The sequence below is a fragment of the Macrobrachium rosenbergii genome, chromosome 59, assembly GCF_040412425.1.
Source record: "Macrobrachium rosenbergii isolate ZJJX-2024 chromosome 59, ASM4041242v1, whole genome shotgun sequence".
In the NCBI taxonomy this organism is placed as follows: domain Eukaryota; kingdom Metazoa; phylum Arthropoda; class Malacostraca; order Decapoda; family Palaemonidae; genus Macrobrachium; species Macrobrachium rosenbergii.
This window is the reverse complement of record NC_089799.1, coordinates 33084614-33100477: the sequence shown is the minus strand read 5'-3', so window position 1 is coordinate 33100477 and position 15864 is coordinate 33084614. Positions and strand designations below refer to the sequence as shown.

The 15864-nt window shown below is 35.0% G+C and overlaps 2 protein-coding genes across 2 annotated transcripts in view; both read right to left on the bottom strand.

Annotated features, from left to right (window-relative positions):
• Positions 1-8469: 8469 nt before the first annotated feature.
• Positions 8470-15864, bottom strand: part of LOC136837484 (mediator of RNA polymerase II transcription subunit 1.1-like) — a 174267-nt gene continuing 166872 nt past the window's right edge. The window contains exon 3 of the mRNA XM_067102276.1: positions 8470-14265. Within this exon, the coding sequence (XP_066958377.1) occupies positions 13105-14265 (1161 nt within the window). The 3' untranslated portion in view covers positions 8470-13104. The remainder of the gene's footprint in view (positions 14266-15864) is intronic.
• Positions 10739-12820, bottom strand: LOC136837679 (zinc finger protein basonuclin-2-like). Its single transcript, XM_067102553.1, has one exon. The coding sequence runs from the start codon at positions 12818-12820 to the stop codon at positions 10739-10741; it is 2082 nt and encodes a 693-aa protein (XP_066958654.1).

The window sequence follows — 15864 nt, the reverse complement described above, 5'->3', positions numbered from 1 at the left end:
GATTTAGTTTTATTTTTTATATGGATGTATTGCAGTAAAGGACGCCGAGAGTATAATTGTCCTTCCGGGTACACGATTTATAGTTTAGTCCAAGATCTAAGTTCATTCTGTACACTTCACGTCCATCCATCGTCTAAGACAGGGGTCCTGGGAACTTTTTGTGCACGAAGGCCACAGTGAAATTCATCGTTCCTCATAGAGGCCTCATTCAATAGTTATTTTAAACCTTTTGTAAATAATCTGACAGAAAAGCAGGAGTAAACAACTTAACATGACAAATAGTTTATTTACCTTTTACACAACTTACTGATGTCTTTGAGATTGCTTCTCTTGAGGCAGCATTTTTTAATTCTAATTGGTATTCAAGGGTTTTATAGTAATTAAGATTTACCTCTGAAAGCTGCAGAAGGCCGTAGATCCCCCACCCCCGGTGTAAGCCCTCGCTAATTGCAAGGTGTCATTCCTCATCTGTGTTTCAATGATGATCCACACTTCAACCAAATATTGACACATCTCTTTCCCTTTACACTCTCTAAACGTATTTGACACTCCTTTTTTATCATTAGGAAAGATTCTTCTGGATTTGATTTTAGTATGCACACTGAAATATTACTTTGTGCGTTATGTGTGTGCTTGCTAATAATATCATGTAATTATTTTAAATGTAGATAATTCACACTTGAATACAAGCAATATTTTTACCCTGTGTGGCCTTCATTGTATATTTTTTCAGTGTACATTTTATGTTAGTCTGCTGCAACACTTACTTTCTAAGTTCCTGTGGGTGGATATATAGTCTCTAATGGTTGTGTATGTTCGTCAGTACTGTTCCTGTAGTATATATATTTGTGACTTCTTATACTCTGTATCAGTCCTTCGCCAATGGCTTGGAAGTAAAGTCGAAACCGGTCCGGACCTACACCCCGTCTCTTATTTTTCACCTGTGGTAATGTGTGTGTATTGTGTATGTGTGTATATATGCATGTATTGATGTATGTTGATCAAGTCTTGTGGGATGATACTTTTTGGCTTTTCCTGTTGCCAGTATACATACATATATATACTTTATATATATATATATATATATATATATATATATATATATATATATATATATATATATATATATATATATATATATATTTTTTTTTTTTTTTTTTTTTATGAAGGCATGTGGGATGATACACGGAAATGTTTGACATATATGCGTTTACCTCCCTTTACATTTTATAATGAAAAACAAAAAGTTAGTGATGGACGAGCAGGTTGATCGAGTAGCGATAGAAACTTAAAAGAATTAGAATCCGCGAACGATGCTATTTTTCACCAGCAAAATCCCACAAGATTTACAAAGCTTGGTTAATAAAGTGAGTCACATGTCTAGAGCAAGATTAATTAATGTAAGAAAAACAGAAGTAATGAGGACAGTTTATGCAAAAAAAAAAAAAACAGAGAATAACACTAGATGGAGATTGGTTTAATAAGGTTGAATCTTCTGATGTTTGGGAACACTGATATCGCAAAGCGGATCTCTTGAGATGGAATTTAGTTAAAAATAGGAAAGGGTAAAGCAAGCAATGGGCAGCCGTAGAAAGGGTGCGAAATTAAATTGAATGAAATTTTATACGACAGTACTATTATAAATTACCCTAGTACGGTATTTATTGCCCTGCAGACATGAATCATTGTTTCAATACAACAGTGTCCCTGATATAATTTATATATATATATATATATATATATATACATATATATATATATATATATATATATATATATATATATATATATATATATATACATGTATATTATATTATATTATATTATATATATATACACATATCTATTTATCATTCATGCATGATATTTTTACGTGTTTGGTTGAGAATACTTCGCGTGTTTTTCTTCTTCCTGATATAAAAGGCATTCGTTTTTCGATTAAGAAGGTGAAAGCATTGTTGAAATAAATTTACCTTGGCAACCGGACAATATTTGATATTGATTTCGCAGACTTTTACCATCACGATTTCTGTTCCTTTTCATTTTTTACACTTTCATTTTTCACGTACGATTCGCTACAAATGTTGAATATTTGTATGCGTACAGTGCACCTTGGCGTAGTAACGTCAGTTTACACATGAAATGTTTTTTTGAACAATAGGAAAGGTTTACCAATATTTCATGTTTTCTTTCAGTTGTTTTTATTGTATTTTACTCTTGTCATGAATAAGCTTTTGTCTGCATTGTATATGTATTATACTCATTCACTTGAATGTGTTTTGTTTATTCCGTAACTTTTTGGAGTATGTATTTGAATCTGCCGTTATTGTTATTATTAGTAATCGAAAAGTGAGGGTATTTATTTTTTGATATGTTGAAAGATGGCATACAGGCGTGGGGCGTTAGTTGCAGAATAGTGAACTGATATGGTGACATTGTTTCACAAGAACTTAGGGAACATGGTTTAGTGGTTAGTGTGTCACTGTAGTCCTAAGTCACCTGGTTTTAGATCCATTATTATCGCCGTCGTTGAACTTCCGAGGTAGATTTAATCAGTCCTTTTTGATACCATTGAAGATGGCATTCAGGCTGGGGCGTTAAGACCCAGAATTGAACTGATATATCATTGGCAAAAACTTGGAACATGGTTTAGTTTAGTCTCTCTTAAGTCACCTGGTTTTAGATCCATTGTATCTCGTTGAACTCGAATTTAATCAGTCCTTTTCAAACCATTGAAGAACTTCTCAAATTGAACTGCTGTATCAAGGCAGTCGTGGACTGATATATATATCTCTATATATATCTCTCTATATATGTATCTCTATATATATATATATATATATATATATATATATATATATATATATATATATATATATATATATATATATATATTATATTCATTCACTTAAATGTGTTTTTGTTTATTCTGTAACTTTTTGGAGTATGTATTTGAATCTGTTATCATTGGTATTATTAGTAATAGTACTACTTAAGTTACCTTGTTTTAGATGCATTGTATCACCGTTTTTGAACTTCTCTCTCTCTCTCTCTCTCTCTCTCTCTCTCTCTCTCTCTCTCTCTCTCTCTCTCTCTCTCTCTCTCTCTCTCTCATTATATATATATATATATATATATGTATATACATATATATATATAGTGTGTATATATATATATATATATATATATATATATATATATATATATATATATATATATATATATATATATATATGAGAGAGAGTACTTCATCCAGTCTACGATTGCCCAGTTCTATTGTACAAAAATACAGACAAAAGTGCATTCATGACAATATATATATATATATATATATATATATATATATATATATATATATATATATATATATATATATATATATATATATATATATATATAGATATAGATATTCATGTATACATAAATATACATATACGTATTATATATAGCATTTCTCGTTACTGAAATAAAGAGATGTGAAAATGTTTATGATGTAAGAAAGAAATAAATAAATGTACTTCGGTCTCCTGTACATCCCAAGAAACTAATATAAAAAATCATAGTTTTTCATAAATAGGTAATGAAAGCTGGTGGCATTGTGTATTGCCAATTTATACGCTTGCTCGTGTAAATGCAGATATATTCGTCTAGTATTGATTTGCTTTATATAATCCGGCGTCATGAGAAGTAAGCATACATACATACATACATACACACGCATATATATGTGTATATATATATATTTATATGGTATTAGGCTTCCTTTTTTTAGCTAGTCTTTTTAGATGGCGTCATGAGAAGTAAGCATACATACATACATACACACGCATATATATATATATATGTGTATATATATATATATATATATATATATATATATATATATATATATATATATATATATATATATATATATTTATATGGTATTAGGCTTCCCTTTTTTAGCTAGTCTTTTTAGATGAGTTTGTGAGCCCCAGCCCTACCCATTGTGGCTGCTCCCCATCTCAGTCGACTAAAGGCCAAAAACTTAATTACTTCGTAGGACATCAGAGGTACATTCAGTTTTAATCATTCCACTTCATTCGGACAAATTGCGTGTGTACCTACGTTTGCATACGCACAAGAATATTTGTCTCTTCCTTCCTTTTCATAATTTAGATGCAGATCTTTGCAGAGGAGTAAACTTAAAGACCGGAAATCGACTTGGTAAATGCAAAATGATCTTGACAGGAGAAATCGCTATTTCTCTAAATTGTTTGTTTATCTTTGGAACTTGTTTTATAAGAAAGAACTGATGAAGCGATGAAGGGCTCCTGGAGGTTGAACCCAGGCAATTGATATCATCCGAGGACCTTTATGACTTTCGTTTAACAGCACACTTATGTCATTTAAGCAATTTGTCTGTTTGTTTAAGCCTTTGATGTTAAGGTCCCTCCAGATTCACCCGTGATCGTGATTGGGCCGCTGAGGGCATTATTGTCATTGGCTTCTCGCACACGATGCATCGCCAGAGTGAAGTAAACCGAATTTGAAAGCTCCTATATTTCTAGTGATTTATTTATATGTTCCTGTCTTTAAACGTCAGTTGATAATGGTTATGTACAAAATTATTATTATTATTATTATTATTATTATTATTATTATTATTATTATTATTATTATTATTATTATTATTATTATTACTTCTTCATTTTATTACTAACTGTACTCAATAAAATAATTCCTTTTACTTTCGTGAATTTCATTTCTTATGACTATTTATTTCTCTTTTTAATTTCTATTTTACTACGGCATTAATTTATTTACTGGATTTTGTTATGAAAAAGTTTCATTTTTACCCTCATAACTTTCTTGTTCTATTGTATGGTGATGACTTATTTGTATATTTCTGACATAGCTTCTGTACTTTTAAGACTCGGGTCTTATCTTGAATTTTTAGGTGATAATCTCTTTAATTTTTCCTATATCAGTGTCTGCCTGTGAAGTTGATCTCTCTCTCTCTCTCTCTCTCTCTCTCTCTCTCTCTCTCTCTCTCTCTCTCTCTCTCTCTCCCCAAGGCTTTGGTGGTAGCGAGTCTAGCTCACAACTAGAAGACTCATGTTCTCTTCTAGAAACGGACGAGGAGAGTCTTGAGGGTGCGTCCCGTTGAAAGCCCACTGTACTTCTGTTGACCTAAGCAGTGAGTTAATTACCTTTTAGTTAGACGACTGTTGCGGGTCGCAGCTGGGGTGGAAAAGAGAAAAAGTAGTCGTGAATGTTCATCGCTCCGTCAAAATGTATACCATCAAATGGGAGGGCTCGACTAGGGAATACTCCCCTCACTGTGGTAAAACCATCCGTCCATTCTCTCTCTCTCTCTCTCTCTCTCTCTCTCTCTCTCTGTATGAGCAACTTACATAGATATTTGCATATTAAGTAGTTAGCCATAATAAGTGCCAAAATGTTTATTTTTTGTTTTAGATAAATCATCTTTTTTCATCCTTGCTGTAGAAAACTAGACAGTCTTTTCCTTTCCATTTGGTATATTTTTTATAGAGAATAAAAATTCATTCTTTCTCCTCTAGAATTTATAAATATATACATTAGGACATGTAATTTACATTATCCTTTTGTTGTTCTCTTTTATAAATCAGAGGATTTCTTGACGCGTCTTCTCTTGAAAATGTGAGATTTCTCCATTACATGAGAAATATAAGATTATGAATTGTCCCACTGGGCGTCATCGGAAGTTACAAAGTCTTTCAGATTTTTTTGTGTTCGTTGTTGAAGTCATTGAATTATCTGCTGGTAAAGCTGTTGTCAGAAACAGAAAAGCTTGAAAGTCCTCTTAATTCTCTTTTTATAGAAAACGAGAATTTTCTTCAATCACTTTGTATTCGCGTATAAGATACAAGATTATAATTCTCATGCTTTGACAACTCAACAGAAGAAACTGGTTTTTCTCTTTATTTTGTATTCCTTCAAGAAGAGGTACACGCTTGTTTTTTTTTTTTTTCCTTCCCATTGTGTCTATCCTAAGATATGTGAAATTCCATCTCCACATTTTACCTATCTATTAAAGAATCCAAAATTTATTTCATATATTTATCTGTATTATTTATTTTAACTACTCTGAATATTTATTTATTTAATTTATCTATATACCGTGTTCCCTCTTTCTTTATAGATTGAATCAAATCTGTCGCTTCTGTGAGATCGTATTTTCCTCTTGTCTTTTATTGGAATTTTTCCGCTTTCACTTATTTTCGCAGCATACCTGAAAAACTTCTTTTGCTTCCTTAGCATCAGAAGTATAGTAGGTTCGATGTTTCGATACTGTATAATGTGATATTTTTCTGTCTCTTCGGTAACCCTCTAATATTGTTTTGATTCGTTCTGTCTCTTTGGTAACCCCCTAATATTGTTTTTGATTCGCCCTGAAAAAAAAAAAATTATTTCCTTCTATGGTATTTTATTTATTATATATTTATATATATATATATATATATATATATATATATATATATATATATATATATATATATATATATATATATGTGTGTGTGTGTGTGTGTGTGTGTGTGTGTGTGTGTGTGTATGATTTGTGGAAAAATTGAATGACATAAACCACTGTGAATGTGTTGCTGCTTTAAACGTGTAAGTATATCATCATTGTCCCCATCATGATACTCTGGACTGTTTTTTTTGGTGTTGGCCCAAGGAATTAAATTTAAAAGATTTATATTTTTCGCCCGTTTTCCTTGTGAGCCTGTTCTAACCTTTGTAATATGATTGTATATTATTTGTACTTCTTTGTTGATTTTTATTTGGTTTTTCTCTTTTTTTATATGGGAGCATGATTATGCACCACTGAATGGTTCTTGTGCATTCTTATTCCTAATTTTCTATACCTTACAGGCTTTGATTATTTTTACCCTACCTTGCTTAGAGAAAATGCACTCTTAATACTCTAGCTGAAGATCTTATATGTGTTTTTGTGAAATATCAAACGAAATATTATTCTTTACTTATTATAAAAGGATCCATTTGGGAAGGTGTATTTCCATTTTTCCATGATGCTTGCATCTTTTGTTGCAAGGATAAAGAAACTTTAAAAAGGAACAAATCTCCTGTAAAATTTGTAAATGATTATATATATATATACATATTGTTGATTTTTATTTATTTTTATATTTTTTATATATATATATACCACTATATATTATATGTGCATTCTTATTATACATACATACATACAGGCTTTGATTATTTTTACATACATACATACATATAGAAAATATATTAATATATATATGAAGATCTTATATCTTTTATAAATATCATATGAAATATTATCACATCACGTTATTATAAACATCAGAAAGCTACAAACGTCCTTTTAGACTGTTGCAATTTTCTCTGCAAAGGATGAAGAAACTATACAAATTTTCAAAATGGGTAAATGATATATATTTTTAGTTGATAATATATCCACCGTCCGTGGGATATATACCAGCGACGGACGAGGAATCAGGACTATAGTGACACACTAACCAGTCATACATACATGGTTGGTGTATATATATATATATATATATATATATATATATATATTATATATATATATATATATATATATATATATTATATATATATATATATATATATATATGAAAATATATATATATATATATATATATATATATATATATATATATATATATACGTTATATATATATATATATATATATATATACGTGTGTGTGTGAAAGAGTAAACAAAATAGCATTGTTTCTGTGGAATTATCTTTGTAAATGATAAGAGCCTGACGTTTTCAAGTTGGAAAAATCATAAGGAAACACGATAGAGGTGTCTCACTGCTCGTTTTGGTGGAATGGTGTTTTTGTACGACATCAAGGCTTTTTTCGTGTCGTAAAGTAAATTTCTTAAAGTTTATTATTATTGTCTTATCTCAACTTTGTTTAGTTACTGTTGAATTTATTAATCTTATTTATATTGATGTTTTGTATTAAAGATTTGTTAATTTTTTTCGTAAAATTGTTCTGTACATTTTAAACTTTTAATGATTTTCATTTTATTATTTTTATTATTATTATTATTATTATTATTATTATTATTATTATTATTATTATTATTATGTAAACTGTTTGCAGTGTTTTTGTTTTTACCGTTTTTTATTATTTTTATTTTTCATTATTCTTATTTTTATTTTTTAGCTTTAACATCATACTACAATGTTGTAAGATCTTATGCATATCCATGTGCAATAAGAGAAACAGATTCGTTCTCGTTTTTTATTATTATTTTCTTATTAAAAAACAGTTATTTTAAAAACTAATGATCCTGTGAATTTACCTTCGTAATTAAACTTTTTTTTATTCCTTTATTTGTTGCATTCATTTTTACTTTCCTTATAGACGTGGTAGTAAGACTTCCAAAGTTTGGGGACCTCAGATTAAAAGAACGAAACACATATAACCATATTTATTTTTATTAACAAGTACAACTAGATAGCACAAGACGATAACAACGAACTTTTTTTAATTGTCAGTATCATTAGAAGTTAATTACAGTAAGGAGCAAACCTGTGCAAGCGGCTCTCTCAAAGGTCTAACCCCTACACCAAGGTGCTCAGAATTTGGGAGGTTCGGGCTGGTGGGTGGATGGATGGGTGGGTGGGATGGGGAAGTAGGGGTTGGAGGGGGGGAGCAAGTCTGAAAGAGACTGGAAAAGGCTGAGCTCAAGGTAATCCTCTCAACACGTCCTCAGTACTCACTCGCTCCCTCTCAAGGACTTCCATATCGTATATGATACACGAGAATATATATAAAAACATTTTATTTAGCTTTTGTACAATTTGAAGGATATCTGCGATTGACTGAGCTCCTGTGAGTCAAGGCAAGGTCGCTTGAGGTCTTATGTGAGAGGATTTTAAAGCAATGCCTTCTCTAGTCTCCCGAAGGAGCAAAAAGGAAGAAAAGGAAGGAAGGAAGGAAGGAAGAACAGGAGGCTCCGGACCAGACACGAAAGATGGTCCAGCCTCCCATCGGTTTCCTCGAAGGATTATCATACCATCTGAACCGACAAGTTAGAAAATATCGGCTGTTTGTCACTTTTATAAACACTAGATTTGATATACGTGTAAGTGTTCTATAAACTATGAAAGTCATTAATCTTTCATGAAAATCTTAGATTATGACTAAAAGGTACTAATATCAAACAAATGATCCCCTCCCCCCCTTTAGAAAAAAAGAAAGAAAAAATATTGTATCGGTCCGGGATGGGTTGGCTAAGAGATTTGTGGCTAAGTCCACATTCCCTACACAGATATCTACCTTACGTACATCTCACTTAGATGGTTTTCGTTGCATGCTCCAGTTTTGTGAAACTGGGGACAGCACATAAAAATATTTGTTCAGCATTTGTCAAGAGAACATTTCACGTAATAAAAAAAAAGGAGAGGAATTATTCTTTGGCAATTTCACATTGTTGATTGTCGTTTAACAGTCTCTTGGCTGATCATTAAATAAAATAATAAAAAATGAGCGTGATTCTATCAGTAAAATGAAACGTTAAGCCAAAACTCTTCTGCAGGAGGATTAAAAGGGCCAGGTGGGACTCGTCCGAGAGGACACTTCAAACTTTTTAGAAATTTGTATCGGCAGATGTTTAATATATTAAGGAACTTTAAACCTAATAAGTACGTGTACTTATGTACTTGTACTCTTGAGATTTTAACAATGGAATGTTGGTATTGGATATTTTATGGTTTCATACGAAAAGAGTGAAGAATAAAGGCAGTGTACATTTTCTTTTGCCTTTCCTTAAGTACTCCTTTAAAGATCTACAATTCAGTATCAGTGTCATCGATGGGTGTTCCTTAAACTAATGGAGAAATAATTGGCACTATCACCGGGATGCTTTTGTGATTTCTTATGAGATTGTACTCCTGCAGAAGATGACAAGTATCCTCAGCAGAGTGTCCCACCTCAGCACTGAAAAGGAACACCGTAAAATGAAGAAAATGGAAGACGCTGACTTTACAATCACACAAAAAAATTAACTTATTAATCAAAGTTGTACGTAAATGGAGACATGGTTGTGCCAACTAAAATATAGCACCATTTACACAAATGACAGACTGAGTCATAGTATAAAACCGACATTTACAGTAACTTTAAACCAAAAAATGTTAATACAGTACACAATGAAATAGAACACTGACTCTATACCAGTAACTGGTATGCAAAACGATTCACAAAGAATCCTGAGAACATTAATGCAGCTCTAAGTCCTTCAGCGTTAAAATGGCTCATAGGCCCCTGTCAGTCACTTAAAAGAATTTCACTCAAAGTCACTGACAACCCAGGTAATGGGTATCACTGGCGTTTCATGAGAATGTTTGATGTCAATATCTCACAGAAATATGGGTGGCATTATAAGCTCACAATACATAAGATAGTCACTGGGGAGTTCTGTTAGTTTAGTTCACTCAGGCTCCCTGAAGATGAAGATAACCAGGGGCACTTAACTAAGTAAGCAGCTGATGAGCCACTACCCTACACTGAGGCAGCCAGGGATTCTGGGGAGCTGGAGCCACTGCTATTTACACGCGGCAACACTGGGCACTCTAACACCACTACGTATAAATAAGACGTGAAACATTGGCACATTTATACATTTATACAAAGGAAAAAAAGATTGGGGACCACAGAGACAACTGAAGGAGGCATAGTCATCACGTATCCTTTGCTGTTGCCTTTTCTAAGAGATCCTTATGAAGAGCTTCATTAAGAGAGTGGGCATTACGTTTACGACGTGCACTAAACACTTTGTTGCAACCAGCAACTGTGCATCTGAAGAGCTCAGAGGCATGAACTTCTTCATAATGACTCTTAAGACCAATGCCATCCTCAAAGGTCTTGTGACAAAACCTACAAGGCATATTTCCATCTCGATCTGGTGATGGTAAATCATCTTCTAGGTTGTACACCCAGTCTTGTTCGAGCTCTTCTCCAGTAACTGTAGTTGTTGTGGTTGCAGTTGGTTCTTGAGGCTGTGGTGGAGAAGATACCTCCATTGGGGGAACACTGGTTGTTGTAGCAGTTGTAGTAGGGGTAGTTGACTGAGGTGATGGAGTACTAGAACGATCTTTCCTTTCACTTCCTGGAAGATTATTATTGGTAGCAAAGTGAGGGAGAAGGTTAGGTAAAAAGAAGTGTGGAGGTGGATGAGCTGCTGGAGGTAACCCACTTCCATTGCTGCCACCACCATTGTTACCAGTACCACCTCTTTCACCATTGAATAACGACTCAGCAAGGGAAGTTGGGATGTGGGAGTTGAGGGTATCAAGGCCTAGAGGCAAAGTCCCAGGCTCTGAATAAAGACGTGCTAATAATTCTGGGTTAAGGGCAGGGTTGAAAGGTAGTCCAGGGAATCCCATCCCAGGGAACCCTGGCCCATCAGAAGAAGTAGAGAGTAGTTTACGATGCAGATTGAGATTCGAAGAGTGCCTGTCACGGCTACGTTTTGAGGGAAATGCAGCATTACAGCCTTCCACTGTACATTTATGCATAAGTTTAAGGTGAACATTTTGGTAATGAGTCTTTACACCAAAATGATTCTGGAATATTTTACCACACGCTATGCACCGTCTTGGATTTTCCTTATCAATTGGGATGTCCAGGCTGGTCAGAAATCCACCCTCTCCAAATTGGAACGCTCCATCTGAATCCTCTGATGGGGAACCTGGGTTTGAGTCCCTGTCACTTTCACGGTCACTTGGCCTGGGACTCGACGATGTCACCCCGTTTCCAGAGGGTGTCATTGGGAGGCCAAGTGACGCTGATGCGTTTGGGGGCATTGTACTTGAGAGATGTGCAAAGTGGCCTTTAGAAAGGTCTTCAAGATGCCTTAAAGCATTAGATGTATCAACAGCTTCATCGTAACTGCTTGAAGAAACTTTTCTAGTGCTTCCATCTGAGTCTTTATCACTCTTTGATTTGTCACCAGAATTTAAAGATGATGCTTCTTTCATAGTGTTTTCTGTATCTTCATCATCAACATCACTCATTGCATCTAACTCTTTATCTTCATTCTTATCTTCTTCAGAATCTTTAGCATCTATGTCATCCAAATCATCATTATCATCATCGTCGTCATCATCATCATCTGTAGATATTAAGTCATCATCTTCTAACCTAAAGGCAAATTTTGTTGGGTTTTGACTTTTACGCTTGCGTTTATTCGCAGAGGGTGAAGCTGCAACACCTTCACCTCTTACGCTTTGAGTATCAACACTCATACTGTCATCATCAATATCATCATCTATGTGAGTTTCAAAATCACTTCGTTTGCTTTCATGATTATCTGATTGTATTCCATCCATTGTAGTGCCATCTTCACCTTGGATGTTTGAAGAATTGAAGCTACTATAATCATTTCTCCACATACCCCCTCCATCTTCCCTACTACGCATACTGAGATCTAAAGAAGATTTACCCATAGCATGCTGCATCTCCAATGTACGTCTTTGTAGTTCTAAAGCCTGCTTGTGTAAGTCTTCTGTGGCAGCTGCTGATGGTGGAATGAAGGGCAGGCCTGTTAGTGGGTTTACCCCACCAAACTGACCAGGAAAAGGTCCGAGTGGTGGAAATCCTGCTGGAGGTTGAAGCCCTTGGAAATTGTGTGGCAAGACCGGATGAGCAGCACTTGTCCGTCCATCATGTGGGGAAATTTTACGTCGCACATGAGGAGTGTGCAGTTTTGGATTAGGATTTGCAGAGTGCCTGTTTCTTGATCTTCTTGAGCTGAACATCATATTACATCCTTCTACAGTACACTTGTGCATTTCTCGTAAATGCACAGCTGAGAAGTGAATTTTAAGAGCACCCTTATCACAAAATGTTTTTAGGCAAACATTACATTGCACTCGTTTTTTCCCAGTTACAGGGTTTATCAGGGATGTCCCTAAGTTTATAGGATTCCAGGATCTTTTTCCAGGTGTGTTAGGTCTTCCACTGCTTGGTGACTGAGGTCTTGGTGGAACTGGTAAAGTAGTTGGTGTTGCACTAGTTGACACTGTTGTGGAGGTGGTAGTTAAATTCAGAGCTGTAGCAGAGGCTTTATGGCAGTATCATCATCATCACTAGTGTAATCAGTGGGTGGATCACTGCTAACAGAAACTGGAGTGGGTGGTGGATGCTGTGCAGTGGTGGCAGTCAAAGGAGTTACACCCCCACTGTTCGCGCTAACTTGGATGCAACCACCACTAATACTACCACCACCACCAGCACTGCTATTTGCTGGGCTAGTGACCCCACTGCTGTGTGCACTTAAGCCCATTGTTGTTTCCACTCTGGGTGCTGGACTTGGGCTTTGACGATCTTTCCTGAAATCAAAAGGCTGCATGCTCTGGAGTCTGTTCAGTGGGGAACCACCCATAGGACTGGTAGGAGAGCCAAAGCTATTTGGGAGGGACCCATTTGGTGAAATATTAGGAAGAGAAACAGGAGGTACTGGAAGGCGAAGCATAGAAAGAGCAGATGAGGCTAGTTGAGGGTTGGTTAGCAAAGAAGTAGCTAAAGAAGGATTGGCTGCAAAGAGGTTTGATGCTAGGGAAACTGCGGATAGAGGAGGAGGTGCAGGATGCAATGTAGGTGGACCAGCTGGTGGTGGTGGCCGTAAGAGTGTGCTAGGATCTCCTCGCATGAATGGATTAAATAACATGTTAGTTCGCTCAAGAAACTTTTTGATGTCTGCATCCATATTTTTTCCAAGGTCTGGCTGCTGTGTTTGTTGTTGGTGATGTGGATGGTGAAGATGTGGCTGTTGAGATCTGTGAGGATCATCCCGACGTGAATCGTCACGACGAAGTTCGTCACGCCTTAGCTCATCTCTGAAATCTCTAACATCCTTTAGGCTCTCCCTTTCTCTCATTTCCCTCATATCCCTGTGACTGTCCCGGTGAATGTCCCGCAGTGGATCTCTGTGCATGTCACGATGGACGTCTCTGAGAGACTCCCGATGGGCGTCTCTCATGGGGTCCCGGTGCATGTCTCTCAGAGCCTCCCTTTCCCTGTGAGAATCTCGAAGGGACTCTCTGTGAGTGGGTGGGAGATCTGGTCTTGGTGAAGCTGCATCGTGATGTAGAAGTTGTTGGGCAATGGCTCGAGTTTCGCCAAACCTCAGGAACTGTCTCAATACAAGGGTTTCTTCCTCTGTGCTCATCATGTGCCAACTGTGCAGGACGTTTCCTTGCCGATCCTGGAGAGGAAGAAACAGATATTTAGTGACATCCAAATTATTTATGATTATTATTGTAAAATCATGACAAAATACCTGCTAAGTGGTTTGAATAAGGTACAAGATATATTTACGGAATTTGAATACGGCAATTGTAACTACATGAAAATAACTCTAGCAGATTTTTAGTTGTTAGAATTTCTACAGATAAGTATGTCAGTGGTATTTTTCACTGTTATACCATTCTCTTTAAGATCTTACAGATATATGCTGAGATTTTCTGGGTAAAGTGTTTTGCATTCTGTTAGTTATGACCTTTTTTGTCTGGAGAAAAGTTTTGGGCATAATTATAAAACCCGTACTATCATTTACCAAACAAACAGCATTGATAATTATATGAAAATAGTAAGAAATGTTATCAGCGTCCTATTCATTATGGACTTCAACTGACAAAATGTAACAGATGACATACAATACAGCTATTCCTTTCTACCAGTTGTCATTAGAATTCCTTACTTTTGTCCGTACCTTTGTGTGTGTGTGTGTGTGAGAGAGAGAGAGAGAGAGAGAGAGAGAGAGAGAGAGAGAGAGAGAGAGAGAGAGAGAGAGAGAGACATTTGGCATAACCACTTCTATCTTGTATGTTAAGGCAACCGAAAATAAATATCAACTCAGTTGCCAGCTATTAGATTATATCCTCATTCATTTAAGTATACACAAAAAAGGACGTAGGAATGACAATTTTTCATCCCAAAATTCAGCAACCCAAGGAATCGCATCACCATCTTGACATCTCTGTGGCTTGAAATGACAGTCTTTTTCACTTGGACCAGCAAATAAAGCTCGTATTTAAATAGTGAAAACGATGGAAATAGTTTTGGCAGATGTTCAAAATGTTTAAGGCGCTTTCAGTGAAATTATGAAGAAACAAGAGTAACAAGGGTATGTTTATGGCGATTAAATGGAAGTGTCTCAACTTCAGATTTTTTTTATTATTAACAGTTTGTTGGTACTGGAGGTTGAATACAAGTAGATGATCAGCTTGCTGCAATGTGTTGAATTTCTTAGTGAGAAATGGTACACTAAAATTTGCCAAAAATTTCAAGCGTTGGTATCTTCATCAATTACCGGCTCAACCGCATTTGTTCTCTCTCAACATATTTTCTTCTAAAATTTCCCCTTTCGATGACTAATATTCAAAACAAATTGTATTTTATTCTAAATTTTGTTAGTGATTGATTTCTATTACGAAGTACAAGTGAATGCAAAGATCCTAAAAGAAATGTTGCTAATGAAAAGAACAGTTGTGTTGAAAAATAATATGCCTAAAAAAGATGAAAAGAAATGAAAAGAAAAAATTGCCCCCCCCAAAAAAAAGTAAGAATTCATATAAAATGAAATAAAAAAGGACTCTGTAGCGAAGCTACTTCAGACAGAGGTTCGAGACAGGATCCATTCCATTCTTACTCATTTCAGAAATGTTGGTTTAATTAATGGTGGAAAAAAAAGCAACAAACATGACTCCAAACACGACATAAAACACTCAGAAAACTAGATATCATAGGATAAACATTCATTGACAATCGTTCTAGTGCTCTCAGGGGAACTGAAGATGAGGAG

Coding starts and splice junctions, on each gene's coding strand:
- LOC136837679 (XM_067102553.1), bottom strand. CDS start 12,820: ATGATGTTCAGCTCAAGAAGATCAAGAAACAGGCACTCTGCAAATCCT.